The sequence below is a fragment of the Bidens hawaiensis genome, unplaced genomic scaffold, assembly GCF_021521415.1.
Source record: "Bidens hawaiensis isolate Kalapana, Puna unplaced genomic scaffold, B.hawaiensis_p1.1 tig00014899_1, whole genome shotgun sequence".
In the NCBI taxonomy this organism is placed as follows: Eukaryota; Viridiplantae; Streptophyta; class Magnoliopsida; order Asterales; family Asteraceae; genus Bidens; species Bidens hawaiensis.
Genome location: NW_027492318.1, coordinates 147,069 through 173,491, shown reverse-complemented (window position 1 = coordinate 173,491; position 26,423 = coordinate 147,069). Strand labels below are relative to the sequence as shown.

Genomic DNA, 26,423 nt, shown 5'->3' with positions numbered 1-26,423 from the left:
ACCGTATAAAAAAAGCTCTATAGTTTAGATGATAATATAGAAGATGGAATGATTAACGCAAAGTTTAAACAACCTAAATAACACTTCTGATTTGCTCAAGCGTGGCACACCCAAAAACCGTTCGAATCCCTCTCTCTCCGGTGATAGATTTTTTTTCTAGTTAAGTGTGTGAAATAACTAAAAGAAAATAAAAAATATGAAGAAAATTATAAAATAATGCAAGAAAAACAATTTATTCTTCACGTTCAGGATTACATCCTGGATCATTGGATAGGAATCCAAAGATGTAGAGAGAAACAAAGAATATTACTACTGTGTAAACGAAAAGTTTGAGCGTAAACATTGCATAACCTCCAAGACCATTTTTTGAAAAAGAAAAACGCGAGAAAAGAAAAGATAACAGATCCTTCATTTTTATATCACATATCATATTTTGACACCAAGAAATGATTTCTAAAATAGAAAAGAATGTTTAGAAATTCAAATGAAACTATAAAGTTGAAATTTTTAAAAAGAATTTAAATGTTGATCAAAATTCTCTGTTTAGTCCGTCATTTTTATTTATGACAGAAAAACAAGAAGATGACTCCATGTGTTCGGAGTCTTTGTCAACTATGATCCTAAATTCCTAATAATGATCCTACATATATTTCATGTATATATATCACCGGTGAATTTAAAAAACCGCTTGAATTAACTTGGGTTGACATTTTTTTTACCTTTTCTTGAGGTGGATAAATCATATCTAATTGTGTGATAGAAAACATTTATAGTAAAAATTAATTGTGCATATATACATATACAAAGTCCAAACCTAAATCTAACCCTATATAAAAACTACACCCCTTTACTTGTACTTTCTTTCATATTCATATTCATATTCATAATATTCATATTTCATAACCACCACCACCACCGTCTCCGCCGCCGTAATCTCCACCGCCACCACCACCACCACCGTCATCCACCAACCCACAACCCCAAATGGACGAATCAACCCACACCCATCTCGAAACCCTAATTCAACCAAATCCCCAAATCCAAGACTCACCAAACCCTAACCAAGATTCAATCTTTCACCCACCAAACCACCAAAACGGGTCACAGGATCAAAACCCAGATCCCAAATCCCACGAAAACGGATCACCCGTTAACCCGAGACGCCGTAAGTCCCGGTGGGACCCACCGCCGGAAGAATCCGGTGACGTCACCGGCACACGTAAGCGAAAGTCACGGTGGGAAGATGATACACCAAACCCTATGGTCTTACAGTTGCCTGATTTCATGAAAGATGTTACTGCAGGTATATTACTTGATCCCAAATTACAAGCACTTAATAATAGGTTGTTAGAGATAAGTAGAAAGTTTCAGTCCGGTTTGCCCTTAGACGATAGGCCCGAAGGCGCTCGATCGCCTTCGCCCGAGCCCGTTTATGATAACATGGGGATTCGGATTAACACGAGGGAGTATCGGGCGCGGGAACGGTTGAATAAAGAGAGACAAGAAATTATTTCACAGATTTTGAAGGAGAATCCGTCGTTTAAACCGCCTGCGGATTATCGCCCGCCTAAGGTTTCGAAGAAGCTTTATATTCCGATGAAGGAGTACCCGGGGTATAATTTTATCGGGCTTATTATTGGGCCGAGGGGGAACACACAGAAGCGGATGGAACGGGAGACAGGTGCGAAGATTGTGATTCGAGGGAAGGGGTCGGTGAAGGAGGGGAGGCTGCAGCAGAAGCGGGATTTGAAGTATGACCCGTCGGAGAATGAGGATTTGCATGTGTTTGTGGAGGCGGATACGCAGGAAGCGGTGGATGCGGCTGCGAGTATGGTGCAGAAGCTGTTGCAGCCGGTTGATGAGGTGCTTAATGAGCATAAGCGGCAGCAGTTGAGGGAACTTGCGGCTTTGAATGGGACGATACGGGATGAGGAGTATTGTAGGTTGTGTGGTGAACCGGGACACCGGCAGTTTGCGTGTCCGTCGCGGAGCTCGACTTTTAAAAGCGATGTTTTGTGTAAAATATGCGGTGATGGTGGGCATCCGACGATTGATTGTCCGGTTAAAGGAACAGCTGGTAAGAAAATGGATGATGAGTATCAGAACTTTTTGGCTGAGTTAGGTGGGACGGTTCCCGAGTCTTTGATCAAGTCGAGTTCTGCAACTCTTGCTATCGGTCCGGGTAGTTCCGGAACCGATACTACTGCTGCTGTAGCAAGTGGAAGTACAGCACAAGGTGGATTAGGATTAGGTTTAGGGGTGAGTGTGTTGAAACCGTCAAAGGAATACGATGAAACAAATCTGTATATCGGTTACTTGCCGTCTACTTTGGATGACGATACGTTGATTCGTTTGTTTGCGCCTTTTGGTGAAATTGTAAAGGCAAAAGTTATTAAAGACCATATTACAGGGTTGAGTAAAGGTTACGGGTTTGTGAAGTATGCAGATGTTAATCAAGCTAATACCGCTATTGCGAACATGAACGGTCATCTTTTGGAGGGAAGATCAATTGCTGTTAGAATTGCGGGAACACGTCCGCAACCGGTGGTCCCACCTGGCCCACCGGCTCCGCCTGCTATGGTTCCCGGGTCCTATCCGGCCCAACCGCCTGTGCCTGGCGGTGCACCGCCACTGCCGCCTGCAACATATCCTGGTAATCCAGTTCCGTGGGGTCCACCTCCACCGCCACCCGGGCCACCTACCTACGCGGCTTTCCCACCTCCCCCTCCCCCTCCGGGCTCCACCGTGTACCCTCCGGTGATGAGTCAACCGTTACCACCATATGGGATGCAATATCCTGTAGCTGCGCCTACAGGATCGTCTGGTATGACTTCGTTAACTGTTCCTTCGGGTGAGATGCATCAAAGTGTTCAACCTGTGTATTCAATGCCTACATACGCCTACGCTCCGTATTATGGTGTACCTGCTACTGCTAATATTACCAGCATGCCGCCTCAGTCAACTATTGACCCTTCACAGATCATTGCAAATGTTCTGTGGGCCCCACGTCCGGATGCTCCTCCATCCACTATCGAGACGAATAAATCTAACGCGGATAAAGAATATGAGAAGTTCTTGTCAGAGACCAAATAATAGTGTTACTTACTTATCATTTCTGAGATGAAAGGTATGGTTGTTAACTTCTTATTTCTGAGTTTATCGTACTTGCATAACGTGTTTAAATTCGGTAATTTTGCAACCAGCTGAGCCGTTAAATAGTTGTCGGTTGATGACTTGACGTGGAGGTTAGTTGTTATACGTAAGGTTGCTGATGTGGCTTATTATTAATAATAACTTAAATTGGCTTAAACAAATGTCACATCAGCGTTTTAAGCGCTCGACTGGCTGCAAAATTTACCAATTTTGTTACACAAGTTGGACTCAAATCATTCATCTTTAACTAGTAAGTGGAATTTGGTGGGGGGGGGGGGGGTTGCGGTTCGGTGCGATTTTGGGCTAAAACCAAACTGGAAACCAAAACTTCGGTTTCGGATTTTTTGAAACCGTTCGGTTTCGGTTTTCATTTTGGTGTTGGTTGTGTTTCGGTTTTGCCATTTGAGCTTGAAAATTTTAGGCCAAAAAAACAAATTTGCAAAAAATATTGAATTTAGATATAAATTATTTTGTTGATTGTTAACTAATATAGACTGTTATACATTTGACCAAAAATATTTGAGTTACATATTTATTAAATTCTTATAAATTACTTAAAATAAATAAAAATTTAAAAATTCGGTTCGGTTCGGTTTTTTTGGTTTTTATTACATGCATAACCAAAACCGAACCGTTAGTTTGGTTTTTACAAAAACATAAAACCAAATTTTCGGTTTGGATTTTTCGGTTCCGGATCGGTTTTTTCGGTTTCTTGCACAACCCTAAGTGGAATCATGCAAATACAAGCATTAGTTAATTGATTTACAACAACCTTGATTCATTTTTACAATATTATGGTACATCTTAAAAACAATTATATCATTTTACAATATTATGGTATCATTTTATTAAATAAATTTAACCTTTTTTCTTTGTCATGGCATCTAACTTTTGACAGGCATAATTTCATGGAGCAAAATTTTCATCTGATTTCTTATCTGCTATGCTGTTGTGACATGTGCAGAGAGGCGGTTTCAAGATCATTCAGTCTAAATGTTTTTGTTATTCATCTTTTACTAAAGTGTTTTGCCTGGAGTTTTGTGGACTAATCACTGACAATTTGCCATTCTATTTTATTATCTTTTACTTTATGGTGTAATAGTTTCGTTACAGGGGGAGCTTTGTGTTCACCGTGAAGTCGGGCTTACTCCAACCATGCATGAAGAATATTGGTGGTTTGCATTATGTTATCGGATCTTTGTAGGATATTGTTGAAGCCTTTTGGTGCCTTTAAACTCATAGCAGCCACATTATTCCGTTAAAACTTAAGTCAAATGCAACTTTAGGCGATCACATATTCTCGATTTGATAGGTTAACGTGTCGTGTTTTCTTTCGTTGGGTTTGTATCTTGTGTAATTGATCTCGAGTAGATGCATTGACATGTTATGTGTGAATTAGTTAAAAAGATAATGAGCCCGTTTCGACCTGTTATTTGACCTTCCCAGCCCATCCATTTTATAGGTGGATTCATAGATTATCCTTTCACAAGTATAGTTGATTAGTTTTAATTGCAATTTTAGGTACTTGATGTTGCATTAATAATTGCAAAAAAATTGTGAATATATATATATATATATATATATATATATATATATATATTGTTTTCATGTATGTAAAGAGTTAAAAGAGTTACATATAAATGTTTTTAGTCATGTAAAGAGTTAATAGAGATTTTCTAATGATGGAGCATCACAGTTTGTGTGAAGTATTTAAATGTTTTATGCTTCCCAATTTGTTTATTTGTGATTTGTAATTTGTAAAGCAGTCTTGAAGATGTAAATATAATGTCCTATTAAGCAACCTAAATATGTACTTTTTACTTATGCTTGGGTCCTTTAGTTGTGTTTATCTTTAGTGAATCAAACATTCTAAAATCAAAATTACTAGCTAAAAAAGAAATGGCTGGCTTCACATTAATATTTAAGTTTCCTTGTATTGAACAGTTAGGTATTTTTTATTTTATTTTCTATTTTATTATTATTATTATTATTATTATTATTATTATTATTATTATTATTATTATCTCTAAACTAATTTAACTTTCATGGTGTGTTTTAATTTTATGAACCTTAAAAAAATATATAAATTCTGTAAGATTAAGTGAGGGTAACAAATCATCTAGGGGATTATTGTTGAATTAAACAATTAGTGAACCTTTATCACTATTACCTCTTAATTTAATTTGAAAATAAAATAATTACTAAATAATATAGGTGTTTCATTTAGGTCATTTAGTCTAAACAAAAAGTTAAATGTATAAAACCAAAGTCACATGATTGAAAAACCTAATGAAAGATTGATGGATAGAAAACGAAGAAAAACAATAAACACTTCAAAGTTTTGAAATATAAAGATTAAGTTTAAAGAAAAAAAGATCATTAAAAATTATAATCACAATATAGTAAATATTATATTGTTATGATAATATATAACCACAGATGGAGATGCATAAAAAAACTCATTTTTATGGAGATGCATAAAAAATCCAAAAAACTCATCTTTGAAACAAGTTTGGAAGCGATTGCGCTGTAGGTCTGGGATTGATTTGTAATTCTCTCCATTAAAAGCGGTTTCAAAGCAATTAAATTGAACTAAACTGACCAAAACTAGTCAAAAAGTGATAATAACCCGGTTGATTTTAAACCGAATTGTTTTGTACACTTCCCGGTTTGGACTTTTTGTTGGTTAAACCGAATTGGTTTGTACTCTTCCCGGTTTGGACTTTTTGTCGAACAACTCAAACCCGTTTAGGACCCAAAGCGCTTTTTACTTTGGAACCGGTTCGTGTGCCTTTACCTATAAGTCTATACAGCTATACCTATAATAAGTAACCAGAGTCCAGAGATATTAAATTGTACTATGAATCCAAGGCCAGTCACCAATGGGCCGGTTACTATTAAGCCGACGGCCCAAACGTTCGATCCATTTTATTCTCATGCAACCATTGGCAATGCTCTATAATTTCTATTTAATTTGTTAAAATGATTTGTGGTTAAAATTACATTAGAAGTGCGTATAAGTATTAATTAATTTATATGCATTTGTAATTATTTTCATATATTATGAGGAAAACCTTAACAAGCCATAGCTCGGCAAAATTAATGCATAGGCTCCTTAAGAATCGACAAGCCTAAACGAGTTTCCCATACAAGGCTCGAGCTCGATAACTAAGCAAGCTTTATTTGAGGCTCGTCGAGCCTTAACGAGATTAGTTATTGATCCAAGATCGAGTAGCTCACGATCGACTCAGCTTGTTTGCACCTCATGATTAAGAGACTAGTTATTGAAAATCATCTTATTCTACTTTCTAAAGATTAAGAATTTTGTTTTTCCTTTTATTTAGCTACCATCTCTCTTTTTAGTTGTTTTGTTTATTTATTGTTTATTAGGTTAAGTTTGGGTTAATGGATTAGCGATTACTAACATACATGTTGATTATTTTCGGCAATCGTTTCTTTGTTTGTAGTCGAGAAAGCAATCTTTTGATTCCAACTGAATTAGCATAGAATTGAACTAAAGTCTTTATTCTTCTTGTCTACTTTCTTGGGAGACTAGCCATCTTGAATCGGCTTATAGCAATGATGTCAATGAAAGCACCATCATTATAAGCGGATTGATATGTCTAATCTCTAAAGAAAGCAGATGAGAAGGACAAGACTAAGATTCAGTTTGCTCTGCTTAATTCATTTTTAATCAAAATGTTTTTTTCTAGACTTTAAACATACAAATGATCAGAGAAAATTACCAACTTGTCAATGACAATCGTCACTAAACCAACAGCCTAAACTCAGAAACAATAAATAGAACGATTAAAAAGAAGTACGGTAATTGATGTTTTAGCTAAATATCACGGGCCGTACAAACTGTAAGTGGTGTATACCTCCTGTATGATATGTTGAAAATCTTATATGATCTGTATAACCTGTCAGTGGTGTGTGGATAGTATGCTAGTTATATACCAGTTCTTAAACATTTGTATAAGCTATCATGATCCACTTTCTTTTTAGTCTTCCATGTGTGGCTACTTATTTGGTGATTGGTTCGCCTTTTTTTATTGCTTGAAGCCGGAGTTCAACTGTTATTTGTTCTAATATTCAGTTCTTTGTTAGCTTGTCATGTTTGTCGGTGCGTAGTTCATAACATCTTAATCTTGTATGGCTTCTGGTTTTGTTTATATTTTTTTATTATTAGTATTTTCGATTGTGGAATTTCAGCAACAAGAATTCGGTATATGCATAACAGATAACAGTAATGTATACACTGAATCACTAATATCATACTTCAGATAAAAGCCATATTAGTGTTTAGGGCTTCTTTGCTGGCTTACTGCTTCAAGTACACCAAATGTAACCTCATTCTTTGCAAAACTTGCCAGTCACTTGCTTTGACACGCGCATGGCGGATGGTGAGTTCTCCCTCTGTTGGTTGCTTAAACGGTGCGTAGCACGATTAAGGGCCACGAACGACACCATAAGAGTTTCTAAGTGTTGGAAAATCCCTTTATATTTACTAAACATATGATGCCCAAAATCAAAATTTATACAAGTCAAAGTCAATTTTGGTTCTATTTGTAATTAAAGATATACATACATTGATTTTGGTGCTCGGTAAAAAACGGGTTGGTGTCAAGTTTTAGGCTTTGTGTCGGGCTTGACCCGCCAACCTACATACACGACCCATGTAGCACCCTACCAAAGAATGTATATAACTAAGGCGCATGAACGTATTATTTAAATAATAAACTATGTGACCTGAATAATATAATTGTACATAGCGATCTACGATCATAAGAGGGTTTCTTTAGATTTTGCTATTTCGAGTCTTAAATAATTTTCCAAACTTTCATAGATTTGAACATAACTTTTGATGGGTCCTTTCACTAACCTTTCTTTGGAGGCAATCAACAATGTTTGCGAGTATCTTCTTCATTACAAATTTGAACAAAATGTGTCAAATCACTCACTCTGCCCTACTTCCTCAATAGTACTAGCCATCTTAACCAAGTCACATATATATTACTAAGTTTTATGATAATGCCTTGTAGTACATGTTCAAAATTTGAATGTTTTTTTATTATTTTGAAAAATGACAATGATTTTACTAGGCATTGACGGTTAGACGGGCAAAACCAAGAAAATTATATGAGTAAAAGAGGGTTCTTCAACCACTTTAAATAACTAACTTTATACTTATTCTTAGTTCTCGAATATCATAAAGAAAAATACATAATATTATCAAACAATGCATACTTTAGACTTTTTTTTCAAGAAACCATATCATTATGAAGTTTCAAATAGTCCACCAAGCAACACATACCAACGCATCCACAGTTACTTAGTCCCATAGTTTCTTTTTATGGTTTTTGCTATGGTTTCTTTACCGGTCAATTTGTATTGATATTGTCCCGTCTAGCTTCTTACTAGATAGTTTTTTTATAATATGCTTTTCGTTCTAAAGATAATAGATCAAAATTTCTTTCTCAAGAGTACTGAAACTGAAGTGTGTGACATATATGACATATAATGCTCACATGAGTTAAATATACGTAATAACAAAAAAAAAGAATGTTTTAATATCAATTCATATTTTAGAGGATGTACTTATATTCATATAGAGAATAATACCGTTATGGTTTTTAATTTTTACACTTTCGCAAAAATAACAACATACTTTAGATCTTAACAAAAGTGGTTTTTTTTCTAATCAAAGTATAATGATAGTTTTTTTTAAATAAAACATTAATTCAATAACTAAAGTGGCCAAAATGAAGTGGGCACCAAAAATAGTGTTGATGATATGTAGACTCTCAAGGGCCAAGGGGACCATTAGCTATTGTAGTGAAAACAACTCATGCACTTGATAATTATATGCAATTGAGATCTTCTCTTTTTAATTTGGTATATGATGATTAAAATGTAGACTTTTGTATTTATCATCATCCAACAAACAAATAAAAGTTTCAAAAAAGGGATGAAAATACTTCCAAGACAATATCATGATACCTTTGCTTCAAATGTTATAAACCTATGGACTTTTATAATTGGCATCTTATGATTTTTAGATATTCATAGATTACACTTCAAGAAAGTTTAACCCATAAACGTTGAAAAAAATCTTTAAAAAATGTAAAAATAAGTATATATTAGAATTGTTTTAATATTTTCAGATAGTTTAAAGAAAACTGAATTTTAGATACTTATTAAAAATAAATAAATTCAGATGGTTTTTAACCCATGGTATGTTTTTTACTTTTTTTTTTCACCCTTCACACCAAAAGCAACTTTTGTTCTTTCTTAACATGCTATCATGTAACATGACATAAGATTGGACCTACCATCAATCCTTTCTCTAAATTCTCCAATATTCCATTATTTTATTTTGAGTATAATCTTTGAAGATTGATTAAGCATATAAATAAAGTAAGTAGATTAAAGAGGCCAAAGTCCAAACTTAAATATAAACAAAAACTATTTAAAACATAGCTTGAGCAACTTTGCAATTAGGTAAGTTTATAAAAACAATGAGTTAACCTTTCAAACTATGATACAATGATAAAAACGTGATCTACCTTTCGGATGATCCAAACTCTGAATGTTGTTTTCACTAATTTTCTATCGTAAACTTGAGCATGCCCGTCACAAGATGTGATCGGTTAACAAAGCGTTAACGTAGTTTCATGAATTTTTCGATAGTTCACATGGTTAACTTTCCTTTAAAAAAAGAGTAACTTGACATTGAACTAAACTTAATTTAGAAAAAAATGAATGATGGTGTTTTCCACCAAGTTATATGGTAATAATAAGTTTGGTGGACACAAGTTTATGAAGTCATTTATGTGTGTGTGTGAAAAATAGTGATATGTTGTGATTGGTCACACCAGATGAAGAAACGTGGATCGACTCACTGGTAGACGATCAACTTCTCTCGGGTGTGATTATGCTATTTCACCGATGGTTCTCTGGGATCTGGATTCTTCCACCTACAAAATGAACTGCACCGTAAACTTACCCCTCAGAAAGGGACAGAGGGGTCCTCTTTGGGGTAACCCTCCGGTGTGAGAATAAGAGTTTGTAGGAGAAGATAATAATCTGAGAGTAAGGAAATTGGAGTGTATTGCTTAATATAGCTGAATACTGTGTAATAGGGCATACCTCTCCTTGTGGAGTTGATGTGGTATTTATAGTGCTAGGGTTTCCAATGATTGGGCTCAGACCCAATTAGGGCCTTTTTGGCCTCCTCCAATTGCTTTGCGCCACGTGTCCTTGGGACACCTGGTGCTTTTTCATTGATTATTCTCTGACCCATGTGCAATTACGTGGTAGCACATGGGTTTTGCTGAGTTGTCCACCTTTCATTGGCAGCTGTCAACATCAGCATATTCTTATTCCTTAAAAAGATACCTTCTGGAAGGTTGTCTGACGTGCACAATCAAGGTTGCCCTAATCCTGATTTGGATAAGGACGAGGTTGATTATGTGCATGTGTGATATGCGCCTATCCTGAGGATGCGCGAGGTCTTCTCTTTATTCTCACGCGCAGATGTTTCATGCGCAGATGTGATATGCACAAGCATGTGATATGCGCCACGCGCGGATGCGCCACGCGCAGATGTGATATGCGTGAGCATGTGATATGCGTCACGCGCGGATACGTCACGCGCAGATGTGATATGCGTGAGCATGTGATATGCGTGAGCATATGTGATGCCTGAGCATGTGATGCATGAGCATATGTGATATGCGTGAGCATATGTGATATGCGCCATGCGCATAGGTTTTGGCTTTGTGCCTTCATAATGTCTTGATTTCAAGCCTCTTGTCTATATCTTGTGGGTTGACCCGCCTCGCTCGGTGTTGAGGCGGGTACATACCTCTTCACTAGACCCACACATTTGCTTTTACAGCATCATGCTGTTAAAGAGTCTCATCACACATTCCCTCTTCTATTCTTTATTTTTGGAACCATACATCTTGTACCATCGGTTTCCAATGTTCCATCTTTCACTAACATACGTTAGATATTTATTTTTAAATAAGTTTACTAGTTTCATACTTATTTATAAATTAAATTTATTATTTTTTTTTCCAACGACGACTTTTATTAAAACGAACACAAAGGTCCGAACAACAAACAACATTAGAAAACAAAATTACACTATTTCGTACTGACGTACACGTCAAGGACTTAAACGAGTACCAATTTTTTAATCAAAAGATATCCTAGCAATTTGATGTTCTTCACCACCTCGAAGACCAACCAATTCCTTTAGGAAAAAACGGACTCGTTCCGCATATTCCAAATGCACCAACAAGTCGTCAATCGTCATGATAGTCTTATTCAAGCTTCTTCTTCTTTTCTTTTTCTTTTTTTACAAAGCGGATCCGATGAATGTAACTTAAGTCCCAAACCAAAAAAGCAAAAATTGGAGGAATCTTGCACCATTAATAGTCATATTCCAAACCGAGTTACAAATTGATATGAAGTGAAAATACGAACAAAATTTTATAATTGTACAACCCGCCATCCACAAGGTCACCGGGTTAGAGCGGTGGAAGACCTTCTCTAATAGTCAATCTTATAATTAATTTATTTATTAACACCAAATCTATATCAGAGAAAAAAAATGAACTAAATGAATGACACTTATAAAAAATATAAAATACCATCCTTTTATCGATTAAGACAATGGTATTATTGACACGTGGCATTACAATATTAATAATAAGTAATTATTATTATTATTGATGTTATACGTGGCGGTTTTGATGGTGGCCAAAAGACTAAATGTCTTTTCACTCGAATCCCATGGATAACGAGCTACTCCGATGGCGTATGATTATACTAATGAGGATGAGGATGAGGATGAGGATGAGGATGAGGGTGAGGATGAGATACCAACCACCAAAACATAAAATAAACACAGTCACATTTACACGTATAACTAATTGAGTAATATCATATAACGCCAATAGTGGAATTGTAGTGAAAAATAATTAACGCATAACGCCCCCAAAATGTAAAACGGTAAAAAGGGGGATGTGAATTGCTTACCTTATCGAATGGATTAATGAGGGTGAAACGATGATAAGGAGTTAATATAGGCTTTTACACGCTTCTCGAGATACGTCACAAAAGGTCCTATTTGTTAACAATAATATATTTGCATACATATACATATACATATACATATTCTTTCAACTAATAATGAAATATTCAACAATCCTCTAAAATTCATGGTTTTATTTGATTGAGGCATTTATACACACACTTTTTACGCATCATAAGGCTTTATCATCTTTATAACCAGAAAAGATGATCATTAGGCTAATCCTGTTGAATACAAACTCTATGTACAAATAAGCATTAATTTACCATCAATCAATGCACCATAGCCCCAAGCATATCAATGGATTTCGATTCCATCCTCAATCAAGTCAGATTTAATCGATTTTTGAGTTCTATTTAACCCATTTTTTATTATTTGGATTGAATCGATTCAGTTTAATCGGGTCAGAATGGGTCGATCTACAGCAGGCTCACTTTGGTACGTGTATAAACGGCTTTTTAGGTTATCTCACATACCATAAATCCATACACTTTTTAATGTTGAATGTGTAAATTTCTTAGTAATGAATGTGTGCATTGAACATATATTTCTCAGGTCGCTTTTGATAAAAATTTCTAGCTATTTTTATGTTTTCAAACCATATTTGGTGTTGTACTGAGACTTGATATGCTTGGGGCTATGGTGCATTGATTGATGGTAAATTAATGCTTATTTGTACATAGAGTTTGTATTCAACAGGATTAGCCTTATGATCATCTTTTCTGGTTATAAAGATGATAAAGCCTTATGATGCGTAAAAAGTGTGTGTATAAATGCCTCAATCAAATAAAACCATGAATTTTAGAGGATTGTTGAATATTTCATTATTAGTTGAAAGAATATGTATATGTATATGTATATGTATATGTATATGTATATGTATATGTATATGTATATGTATATGTATATTATTGTTAACAAATAGGACCTTTTGTGACGTATCTCGAGAAGCGTGAAAAAGCCTATATTAACTCCTTATCATCGTTTCACCCTCATTAATCCATTCGATAAGGTAAGCAATTCACATCCCCCTTTTTACCGTTTTACATTTTGGGGGCGTTATGCGTTAATTATTTTTCACTACAATTCCACTATTGGCGTTATATGATATTACTCAATTAGTTATACGTGTAAATGTGACTGTGTTTATTTTATGTTTTGGTGGTTGGTATCTCATCCTCACCCTCATCCTCATCCTCATCCTCATTAGTATAATCATACGCCATCGGAGTAGCTCGTTATCCATGGGATTCGAGTGAAAAGACAACTTTTATATTATTGTTATAAAGAACCATGTCTCACTAGTTTTCGTAGTTGTTTCACTTAGGGTGTTCATGTTGAAATCGATGGTGAACTGTTTAAAATGAAGAAGGTTACCCTGGTTTACGGTTAGAACCTAGAAATTGTCGTGTAACGATACCCGACTTTTTAATATCAATATTTTTTTTTTCCAATTTAGGAACATAAAGTTGTGTGTACATGTACATGTATTATGTTCATGAGTAGTCCTTATCATTTTTCGAAACTTAATAAAAGATCTTTTATTTATCTTTTTTGTCTTAAATCGTTAAAACTATCAAAAGTGAACCGTATAAGGGACTCGAGTCCCAGCCATCCACACTTATACTCTAAGGGCAAAGGCACAAGCTTGGAACACAAGAAAACAGACAAATAGAAGACGGGAACAAGGATACACATCTCAACAAGTCCTTGGTTGCAACAGGACAAACCACGATACAATTGTCAACCCCTAGAAGGCTGGAACAATAAAGGAACACAACACATGCCGAAGCTAGATGAGGCAAAAAATGAGACCATATCAAGTCAACTATCCCCGATAATAAGCCTTAATAATGTTTGCTAACCCTATACACCAAGAAGTGTCAACATCCTTACACGAGGATATCAACTATCAAGACATAGATAGACAACTTCATACTTCCGCAAATTAGTGCCCGCTAACTCAGATATAGCATAATCTAAGATTGCTTATTCTCATGCTGAATGTTGGTTACATAAATAACTCTTTATTTTATCAGTCTATGTGACGAAACTAACAATATTCTGTTTTGTAAATCATTTTCTTTATTTAAGTCATGGTGTTACGATGTCGACTTATTCGAACTCCACTACTCGATCAATCTTAGCCTCTAGGCATATTATAAGTAACATGCTTGAGTTAGAACTCAGAACTTGGCTGATACCATATGAAGGTATCAACCGAATTGGTTTATCATTAAATGTCCCTAAAAATATACACTATTCTATACAATAAAATAGGAGATAAAGTTAGGAATACAACAATTCAAATTAAATCAAAATATTTAAACTTTATGGTGGGAAATTAGTTTGGGTAAAACATAATATAAGATCCTTACCAAGAATACACATATTATAAGTCACACATTGAGTACAAAATCATAATTCATAACAAAAGACAAATCTAAAAACTAAAGACAAGGGCCGGCAACATTAAACAAATAGAATTTACTTTTTTGTACCAAATATTTGGTTAGTTAAATATAACAATAATAAAAGATGTTCTTTGGGTACTTGCACATTATAAAATAGAAACTTTCTTGGATCCTGGGAGGAACAGGGCAAGTGTAACCAGATGCAGCCAAAGATAAAGCTATAAAAGAAAATAATAATAATAATAATAATAATAATAATAATAAATAAATAAAAAGAAATACCAAGGAATAATCATGAAAAGGAAAGTTTAGAATATGAAATCCCAAGATAAAAGTTGTCACTCACTCTAAACTCTCACTCACACTAAATTGTTGTGGGGTTTGCTTAATCTATGATACCTAGGCATAGAATTTCTCTTTAAGCAAAATGTAATCATTTAGATTCATGGATAAAGTGTTTACCTAATTTAACTAAGGTGAGTGAGCACTTTTAAATAGAAAGATAAAATAACTTCGTATAATACATTTATACATGATGACATTTAGAATCCTTAATTAACCGTCTTAAGTAAAGTGCAAGTGTTATATCCTTTGTTACACTTCAGTACTAGATGTCATGACGTATGAGTACTATTTAAGGTTTGAAAAAGTAAAGGTTAAGACGGTAATTGGATTTTGGATGAATGAAGTTAAATAAAGAGAAATAAAACCATAATAACCATATGATAATACATTTTTACTATATTTGCACATGGTGACATGCGATAATCCTTAATTAACCGTCTTATATAATAGTATAAAGTAAAGTGTTTATACGTTACTTACAGTATCAGAAGTGGCGTATAGTTAACCGCAATGTTGTAAAAGTAGGTACAAGGCCGAGTACTTTCCGAATATTCGTTACAAGATATGGCACCAAGATGAGTTTCTTTAACTCCGCATATTTACTAATAATCGATCAAAGTTTATCAACCTCAACCAGAATCACATATAATCAGTCAACTTTGGCCAATTTTGACTTAAAGTAATAAAACATAATTTATATTTCTGTAATATTAAAGAGAAAATATCATTTCTTTAATTAATGATTATCAAATTTTAGAATAATTTAGTATTTAAAAATGTATTTATCTTATTTAGATTAATATCCACTTATTTTCTTATAAATATTAATAAACTTACGATATTTGACATATATCCGAGTACTCCGAGTACACCTAACTCCACAGTTGGCCGGTCGCCTAGAGTACGCCTAGCGACTTTTGCAACCTTGGTTAACTGTATAAATATTATTTAAGTTTTGAAAAAAATAAAAGTAAAATAGGTAATTTTAACTTTGGAAACAATGAAGTTAAATAAAGTAAAAGAAAAAAAGGAAGAGAGTAGTTGTTTTCAAGTTAAGCAAAAAAAAAAAAAAAAACATGCCTCCATCCCATGACTAGTAGTTGTAGATATCATATACAAGTATACAACAACATCATCTTCTCCTCTTCATCTTCATCATAAACCACCAAACCTATTCCACTCACACAACAACATTAACCATCAACCATGAACCATCGTCTACACCCAACCACCACTCCCAAAAAGAAACATTCAAACCCTTAAATCCACCATCTATTCATCTCACAAACAACCAAATATTACTCATCTTCCAACACCATGAACCTCCTAATATTACTCATCTTCCTATGCCTACACCACTCACTAGCCACAACTCCCACAACCAACATACCTCAACAACTTCAAGCACTTGTTTCACTAAAATCATCCCTAATAGACCCCATGAACACACTCCAAGACTGGGACACATCACCCCCTTTACCGAACCCCGGGCTCGAACCCGTGTGGTGTAAATGGTCCGGTATCAAATGCGAACCGAACACTTTCCTAATAAACACACTAGACATCTCAAACCGAAACCTCTCCGGTTCAATCCCGGACAACATCACTTACTTAACACACTTACACCACTTAAATATAAGCGTAAACGCCTTCGCGGGCCCGCTCCCACCCGCGATCTTCAACCTAACATTACTTCGAACGCTCGATATTAATCACAACTTTTTTAACTCCACATTCCCACTCGGGATGAAAAAATTGAAGCTGCTTACTTACTTCAATGCTTATAGCAACAACTTCACCGGGCCGTTACCCGACGAATGTGCTCGTTTGGAGTTTCTACAACATCTAAATTTCGGAGGAAGCTACTTCGAAGGCGAGGTACCAAAATCGTACGGCGGCTTCAAATCTTTGAAGTTTATGTACCTTGCGGGTAACACCTTAACAGGTGCAGTACCCGCAGAGTTGGGGTTAATAACCTCTCTCCTACATTTGGAAATCGGGTACAACGATTTCACGGGTGGCATACCACCCGAATTCGCCACACTGGCGAATTTAACTTTCATAGACGTCTCTTCAGCCGGTCTCTCGGGCGGGTTCCCTACTGCTTTAACGTACCTAACAGGACTCAACACCTTATTAATCTTCAAAAACAACCTAACCGGCGAAATCCCGAAAAGTATTAAAAACTTGCATAATCTAAAAACACTCGACTTGTCGGACAACACATTTTTCGGGAACATACCGCACGAACTCGCGTTGTTGAAGAATTTAAAAGTGTTAAGCCTATTAAACAACGAGTTCACCGGAGAAGTACCCGAAGGCATCGGTGAGCTACCCGCACTCGAGTTATTGTTCCTATGGAACAATTCGCTCGCCGGAACCCTCCCGCAAAAGCTCGGGTTAAATTCGAACCTCCAGAGACTCGACGTTTCATCGAACTCATTCTCCGGTCCAGTGCCGCCGAATCTCTGTCGAGGCGGGAAGCTAACAAAGCTTATTCTCTTTTCGAACAAGTTTTCGGGTAGTCTACCCATTTCATTAGCTACTTGTGCATCACTGGTGAGGCTGCGAGTGCAATGCAACGCATTAAACGGCTCGATACCCATAGGGTTCGGTAAATTACCGAATATTACATTCATGGAGCTCAGTAACAACGATTTTACTGGCCTGATACCATCCGATTTAGCGAATGCAGCTAAATTGGAGTATCTGAACATCTCAGAAAATGCATTTGGTAGTCACTTGCCAGATAAGATTTGGAGTGCTCCGAGTTTACAGATACTTTCTGCGAGTGCGAGTAAACTCACCGGGCGAATACCGAGCTTTAAAGGCTGCGAAAACTTCTATAAGATTGAGCTCGAATCGAATGATTTAACCGATAGCATACCGTGGGATATCGGGCATTGTATGAAGCTTATTTCGTTAAACTTGCGGCATAATTCGCTTACTGGGATCATTCCATGGGAGATTACGACTTTACCTTCGATAACCGAAGTCGATCTTTCGTATAATTTGCTTACCGGGACGATATCCGTGACTTTCGGTAATTGTAGTACCTTAGAAGCGTTTAATGTTTCGTATAATCAGCTTACGGGGCCTATTCCGTCTTTCGGTCCTGCATTTTCGAGTTTACATCCGTCTTCGTTCGTGGGAAACGAAGGATTATGCGGAGGAGTACTCGAAAAGGAAAAGCCGTGTGCGAGTGGAGTCGAAATAGAAGTGAAGCAGAAGCCGAAGAGGACCGATGGAACGGTCATGTGGATATTGGCCGCGGCGTTTTGTTTGGGTATGGTGGTCCTCATCACGGGCGGACGCTGCTTACACGCGAGTTGTAAGAGCGGCCGATTCGTGGAGGACCGGGAGATTGGGCCGTGGAAGTTAACCGCATTCCAGCGGTTAAATTTCACGGCCGAGGATGTGGTGGAGTGCGTGTCGATGACGGATAAGATTATAGGTATGGGGTCCACGGGAACCGTGTACAAAGCTGAAATGCCAAGTGGCGAGATCATAGCAGTTAAGAAGTTGTGGGGGAAGCATAAGGAGACGATCCGACGGCTACGAGGGGTGTTGGCGGAGGTGGACGTGTTGGGTAACGTGCGACACCGTAACATCGTGAGATTGTTAGGGTGTTGTAGTAACTTGGATTGCACAATGTTGCTTTATGAATACATGCCAAATGGAAGCCTGGATGATTTGCTTCATGGGAAGAATAAAGGTGACAATTTAATGGCGGATTGGGCCACTCGTTACAAAATAGCGTTAGGGGTAGCCCAGGGGATTTGCTACCTTCATCACGATTGTGATCCTGTTATTGTTCATCGTGATTTAAAGCCTAGTAATATCTTATTGGATGGTGAGATGGAAGCCCGGGTGGCCGATTTTGGTGTCGCAAAGCTAATTCAGTGTGACGAGTCAATGTCTGTGATTGCCGGTTCGTATGGTTACATTGCACCAGGTATGTATATCCTGTTTCTTTTAACTTAGCACATTTCACACTAATATTTATTTATATGTTAATGAATATTATTAATCTTTGTAAAACCTTCGAACATATTATAGCATTTTCGACGGTTTTACACACAATACTAATAGTTAATGCGCGTGAAGAATTTTATTTATTTATATTTCAAAATGTGTACTTTTCCATTATCATGGACCCCACTAGATTTCTTTTATAATCTGACAGTGGATATCACTTTCATGTCCTTGATGTCAAAACAGTACAACACAATTATTGTTCTAACACTACAGATTTCTTTTACATATGTTATTATGTTGGGTGATTTATGTTAAAAAGAATTGTTAACATTAATATGTACTTTTATTTCCTTTATATAGATAACTTATGTGTACAATTTGCAAGTTGATGAAAAAGTGATATGTATAGTTTTGGAGTTGCAATAATTAAAGATAAAGATAAAGCTTTTTTTTACCACACATTAATATCTATTTATGTAATAATTAACGTGATTCGTGCTAAGATATTTGTTTTGTTTCTTTCAGAATATGCGTATACGTTGCAAGTTGATGAAAAGAGTGATATATACAGTTTTGGGGTCGTGTTAATGGAAATCATTAGCGGGAAGACATCAGTAAACTCTGAATTTGGTGACGGGAACAGTATCGTGGATTGGGTTAGGTCAAAGATGAAAAACAGAGAAGGGATAAAGGACGTGTTGGATAAAGACGCGGGGGCTTTATGTAGCTTGGTAAGGGAAGAAATGATGTTGGTATTAAGAGTGGCGTTGTTATGTACAAGTAGAAACCCAACTGATAGGCCTTCAATGAGGGATGTCGTGTCAATGTTGCTAGAAGCGAAGCCAAAGAGAAAGTCGCCGGAGAAAGGTGGAGGGAGAATGGTGGGTAATGGTGGTGCTAAACCTCCACCGCCACCACCATCTCAAAAGGCCACCATTGAATGTTGATAGAATTGGTCTTTCTTTTTGTTTTTTTTTTCCGAGTTAATGGCCATTTTTGTCCCTGTGGTTTGCTTATTTAGCCACTTTAGTCCAAAGTTTGAAATTTTGTCAATTTAGTCCTTATAGTTTCAAACATTAGCCAATTACGTCCTCCCGTCTAACGGCATCCAACTAGGCCGCTAGTTTAAGGGGTATTTTTGTCTTTCACCTGTTTATTTTTAGTTAATGGTCATTTTCGTCCCTGTGGTTTGATACTTTTGTTATTTCAGTCCAAAGTTTGAAATTTTTTCAATTTTATGTTTAGTTGAATTCAGTTTTTTTTTTTTTTTTTTTTTTTGCTACTTTTTCTACTAAGTCCATGATGGAATTCATTGGTAAAGTGGTCAGGGTAATTCCTTAAAATCGAACTATACCGAAAAAGCTAAAATCGTTTCTTTGATTAATGCATAATAGTCAGGGTTTAGAGTTAAGATATCGCAGCAAACATCTGGGTCGACATCAACATCAAGAGGTCGAATATCCAGCATTTCCATGTTTGCTCAAAAAATCGATGCACTAAATCACATGTGTGTTTTTCAAATCGTGGTATTGTTCTTGAATTCGTCGAATTCAATCCCAGAGTTGTTGATTTAAACAATTCAAGAACAACGCTACGATTTTGAAGAACAAACATGCGATCTAGTGTATCGATTTCTTGAGCAAACATGAAAATGCGGGATATTCGACTTCCTAATGTTGATTTCATCCAAGATGTTTGCTACGATATGTTAATCTCCAAACCCTAACTATTATGCATTAACCAAATAAACGATTTTAGTTTTATCGGTATAGTGCGGTTTCAGGTAATTACCTTGACCACGGGGGGGGGGGGGGGGGGGGTGATTTTGTTTTGGTCTATAACTCCTAAGAGCATAATCCAAGCCCAAAATCATCGAGCATCGACCAAAACAGGTCTACATTTACTCTGTCGACAACAATAATCACCCCCCTTTTATTTAGTTTCTAGCCATTTCATAAACTCCCCCCCATGGTGAAATCGATACACTAGATTGCATGTGTGTTCTTCAAATCGTGGTGTTATTCTTAAATTCTTCAAATTGACAACAACTCTAGGGTTGAATTTGACGAATTCAAGAACAATACCACGATTTGAAGAACACACATGCGATTTAGTGCATCAATTTCTTGAGCAAACATAGAAATGCGGGATATTCGACCTCTTGATGTTGATTTCGACCCAGATGTTTGCTATGATATGTTAACTCTAAACCCTAACTATTATGCATTAATCAAAGAAACGATTTTAGCTTTTTCGGTATAGTTCAATTTTAGGGAATTACTCCGACCACTTTACCAATGAATTCCATCATGGACTTAAAAGTAGCAAAAAAAAAACAAAAAACAAAAACTGAATTCAATTAAACATAAAATTGAAAAATTTTCAAACTTTGGACTGAAATAGCAAAAGTATCAAACCACATGGACGAAAATGACCATTAACTAAAAATAAACAGGAGAAAGACAAAAATACCCCTTAAACTAACGGCCTAGTTGGATGCCGTTAGACAGGAGGACGTAATTGGCTAATGTTTAAAACTATAAGGACTAAATTGACAAAATTTCAAACTTTGGACTAAAGTGACGAAAGCAGCAAACCACAGGGACGAAAATGGCTATTAACTCTTTTTTTTTTCATTTTAAGGAATTATATTATATGAGTTTGTTTTTCATTTTTTTTGTTTTGAATTAGTGGTGGGGTGGGTATAGGAGTAGTAAATTTGTTTTTATGTAACTAATGAAAAAAGTCAAGTCATTGGTCAATGGTGGTGGGTGTTTTTTAATTTAACAAATGGTTATTTGATATAAGTGTGCATATAAAGTGTTTCCAAGAGAATTAGTGATATTTGATGGTAGGTACAAACTTTAGCCATTTGTGGTCCACCAATTAGAAAAAAAAATTGTATCTTAAACAAAAACAAAAATAATTAGCAAATATTATATTAGCGCAAAGAAAACATGAGGGAAGGATCGAACATGACCGTCTCTAAAAATCATTATATGTCAATTTTGTTCTTTTAATAATTTAGTTTTTGATAGAAGCTGATCAGTTTCTGTTTGTTTAACCGGTTATAATTTACACATCTAGTCCCAAGGGTGGAGATTCATTAATAAGTTATTCGTCTAAACCGGTCTCTCAACGCAACTTGGTATATGAAGCAGGCCCGTATAATGTTCTGGCTACTGCTATGAATAATAAATTAGTAAAGTCGGTCTAGGGTACGCGACGGGTAGCAAATTGGCTAAATTGGTATGGATACTGGTATTACTAAAACGAGACATATTTTTTTCCTCATTATAACTTTTTTACCACTTAATCAGTTAAGATTTGTGCCTCTCGTCCCATCCCAAGGGCGGCGATTCATTAACAATTTATCTGTCTTAACCGGTCTCTCATAGCAACTCAGTATCTAAGGCGTGCCAGGTGATATCCTTCAAGTAGAGCCGAGCAAACCGAGTTTTTTTCAGGAATCAAGTAGAAGCTGTTTCAGGTTTTGGTCAACAAAGTCAAAAACCGGGTCACCTATGGTCTCTTATGAGAAACTGAAACTTGGTATGTACTTGTGGTCGAGTATACTAGGCTTGGTTTCAGGTCGGGTCCGGAACCGGGTTTATGCGCACCTCTAGGCTCTACCTCAAGCATACAATCCTGGAATGAAAGCTAAATTTACTTATTGGGTTGGCTACTCTAACGGCCCAACTAAACTGTGTTGGGCCTAAAGCCTTATTTAGCATAGGCTTATACACAATTAACAACTTAAACTATATGTAAAAGCCTTAATAAAAAATAAGGATAAAAGATTTACACAGTCACATAATTTTAATCACAATAAAATAATTAAAAGTTACACAATTAACAACTTAATCGCCGATCCCATCCGTAATCCCCCGGACAGCATTCTCAGGTGACTGAGCCGGAAACACGACATTATCATACACCACACTCGCAACACCCGCTCCAATCAATGGACCGATCCAATAAACCGCCTGATTCTTAAAGCTTCCCCCAACCATACCCAACCCAAAAGAGTAGGCCGGGTTCATGGACCCACCGGTAAATGGGCCTGAAGCCAACACATTGGCTCCTTGTATAAGCCCAATCACCAACGGCCCAATTGTTCCAAATGCACCTCTTCTTGGATCTCCAGCAGCAAATACAGTGTACACCAATGCAAATGTCATCACACCTTCCAAAATCGATGCTCCAAATCCGGTCATCTCGACCGGAACTTCGTGAACCGGAACATTCTAGATATAGTAAACATTAGTTAAGCTGGTCGTGTTCGCAAGTTGGCAGGTCGAACCTGACACGAACTCAAAAATCGTGTCAGACACTTGAACACGGGCATGACATGAAATTTCACGGGTTGGCCCGAACACCTTTTTTATGTTCTATTGTGTTCACATACTACTAATAAAAATTTAAACTTCACATCAAAAGTATAAATTTGTATAAAATGACTACATTTTGATTATTAATAACATAAAAGTTTTCTTTTTAACCAAACTAAAAAATAAATGGGTTAAACGGGCCGGCCCGAATCGACCCATTTAGCTAAACGGGCTCGTAGGTTCCACCAAATTTGGTCCAAGCCCGTTTATGCCAGACCCAAACCCTGGATTTTGTGTTCGGCTCAGGTCATGTTATCGTGTCTTGTCGGAAGAGCATTGACCCGAAACTTTGACCCGAAACTGACCCGGGCCCGTTTATACTATAGCCTATATTCGTAAAAAGCGAATAATTCGAACTTTAAATAAGTGTATGCGAAGTTGCGAACCTGTGATACAGTAAAGAATCTCAATAACATACACGCGAAGATCGATCCAAGCATTTGAGAAATCCGGTAGAATATCGCCAACGGTATACTAATATGTCCTCCAATCGCCATCCCAAACGTCACAGCCGGATTCAAATGGCCACCAGAAACATTAACCGCCACGTAAACCGGCTGATAATGAAAACGCAGTCGCAATCGCCGTCGCTACCAAACCGGACGGATCAACCATCGGTGATTCGGGCGACATATTCCCTATAATAATAATAATAATAATAATAATAATAATAATAATAATAATAATAATCCGTTACAATTTATTAAAACATTAGTTAGGACTAGACATGTAACATGTTACATTGTGTCTGTGTCTATATAATAAGCACATCTAACATGTTACATTGTGTCTATATAAATTTAATAAAATATATCATGTAACATATTATTAAATAGTAGTAAAAAGAGGGTGTGTGATTACTGTGATACAGACGAAGAAGAAGGTGGAGTGAAACTCGGCAAGGTACGATCGGTAGGCGGACGGAGTGAGTGCGTGTTCGAATCGGTCTCTTAGAGAAGCCATCGATGCTGAATTGAATTGGATTGAAGAAGAGGGATTTGACATTGTTGTAAATGTAAATGAAATGTTGAGTGTTGTGAGATTGCTATAAGCAGTTTTAAGGTTTTGTGAATGTTTTTCAAATAATAACTGCTTGATCCACGTGGCTTTATGTTATTAGTTAACTTGATGTTTTCGGTTGGTTCTTTTTTTTTTCTTCAAAATATTTTATTATTTAGCTTTGATGAAATATTTGCTTAATCTGAAGCAAATGTTAATGTTATAATCCACCGACTTTTTTTAGTTTTTATTATTATTATTATTATTATTATTATTATTATTATTATTATTATTATTATTATTATTATTATTATTATTATTATTATTATTATTATTATTAACAACAATATTTCACTTATACTACCTTGCATTTGCAAGGATTTAAACCTGCACGTCGTGAGTCTTTTGAGTTAATCTCGTAAAAACGCCATACCTGCTTGTTGAGTTTTAAATTCTAATATTTACTCTAATTTATTCTTGTAAAAAAAACTAATTTTAACATGCACGTAGTTTATGATTTTTAATTCATTTATTTGTTAAACTCCTCTTGTTATGCATACGAGCAATATCAAGTGAAATTTCCGAGTGAGACTCGAGCCACAATCTATCAAGCAACCCTAATCTATTGTTACATTAAATAGACACAAAATTTTATTTACAAAATGTTACGATTATTTGTGGTGCAGGATTAAATCCCATAAAGTGCAGCTCTGCAGGTACACCGCACACGTGTTCAATTGCATAATTGGATAGACTAAGCTTAGGAGTCATTTAAAAAAAACAAGATATTACTTTTGCACTAAACGTTTTCAAAGTTTATATAAGCATTTTGTAACTTCAGTCATTATTTACTTGAATTGATTGTTTTGGTAGCATTTTTTTATGCGTTTTCACTCGGTGGTAGTATGTTAATTTACAAACCGGTAATGTATTAGCCCAAATGTATTTTTAGCTATATATTATTATTCATGTATACACTACCAAATAAAGAAATACAAAGTATATTGTAAAGCATTATACATACCTACATAGAGTGATTAGTGATAGAGAAATAATTAAGTTTCCTACTAATTATTATTCAAGTGGGCCAATTTCTATACCATCCGGCCCATGCAGAGACAAGCCCACTAATACCAAGTGTGACAGCATGATTACAAAATGGGTTGGGCTCTATATCAGCCAGCCCAATAATTAAATCTGCCAAATTAGCAGCCACTGCCATTAATCTCATCACTCTATCAACTTTAATCTTCTTAATTTCATCACCCTTTTCCTTTGATTCTGATAACAAACTATTTTTAATCCTTCTTTCCTCTTCAATCCCTTCTTTAATCATCATAAATTCTATAACACAAAAAAACACGTACCCAAGCGATTCCCCAAACGCCGATATAAAGCTCATTCTCCAAGCCAGATTTGCATCCAAAACACCGGTTCTTGATAACCAGAGGAAATGGTCAAAAAAGAAATAGATCATTTCCCCTGCGTTAGCAAAGACTGACAGAAACCTATAAGTTGGGGTTGGGCCTGGATTTCTCCTAAGGGCATTGAAGCCTGTGAGAAACCGTCCAGTCCTGAAGGCTTTTCGGCTCAACCCTGATGCCACTTCACACTGTTTGGCTCTATGGGCTATTTTCGGATTGGTTTGTTTGAGGTGCCAAACGAGAAGCTTTGATACATATTGGAATGTTTTGACAAGCTTATCAATACCATCTCTCTTTGCTAGGAAGATCACTAGCTTGTCTACTTTGTCATTCATTGTGTGGTTTGATAAGTGTTCTAAGGTTAGAATATGTGTGATTTGTGGATGAAGTAATGGTGAGTGTATAAGGGAGAGCCACAAGTTAGAAATAGTTTTGGATAAAACAAATATATTGTATAATGGATGGACAATATTGTTTTCTTGTTATCCTATAAAACTATATCTTGTCATCTACTTATGTTATGTTATGAATATGTCAAAACAAAATATGTAGCATATTTTTCCGGGTTTTGTTGTTTCTGTTTGTGGTTCATATTGGCCAATGAAATCAGCTA

At 36.0% G+C, this 26,423-nt stretch overlaps 2 protein-coding genes and 2 pseudogenes across 3 annotated transcripts; 2 read left to right on the top strand and 2 right to left on the bottom strand.

The window, feature by feature from the left end:
- The first annotated feature begins 984 nt into the window (after positions 1-984).
- LOC143547992 (splicing factor-like protein 1 pseudogene) lies at positions 985-4,244 on the top strand (annotated as a pseudogene). The gene is made up of 2 exons (XR_013137872.1): positions 985-3,127; positions 4,052-4,244. The product of XR_013137872.1 is annotated as a splicing factor-like protein 1 pseudogene (transcript).
- A 12,091-nt stretch (positions 4,245-16,335) lies between these two features.
- LOC143547991 (uncharacterized) lies at positions 16,336-19,956 on the top strand. The gene is made up of 2 exons (XM_077039269.1): positions 16,336-18,973; positions 19,522-19,956. Exons 1-2 carry the CDS (start codon positions 16,336-16,338, stop codon positions 19,941-19,943), a joined length of 3,060 nt encoding a protein of 1,019 aa, XP_076895384.1. The 3' UTR covers positions 19,944-19,956.
- A 2,791-nt stretch (positions 19,957-22,747) lies between these two features.
- On the bottom strand, positions 22,748-24,350 carry LOC143547979 (putative aquaporin TIP5-1; annotated as a pseudogene).
- A 1,114-nt stretch (positions 24,351-25,464) lies between these two features.
- On the bottom strand, positions 25,465-26,147 carry LOC143547978 (peroxisomal membrane protein 11-4-like). The gene has a single exon (XM_077039257.1). The coding sequence runs from the start codon at positions 26,143-26,145 to the stop codon at positions 25,465-25,467; it is 681 nt and encodes a 226-aa protein (XP_076895372.1). The 5' UTR covers positions 26,146-26,147.
- Positions 26,148-26,423: the final 276 nt, after the last annotated feature.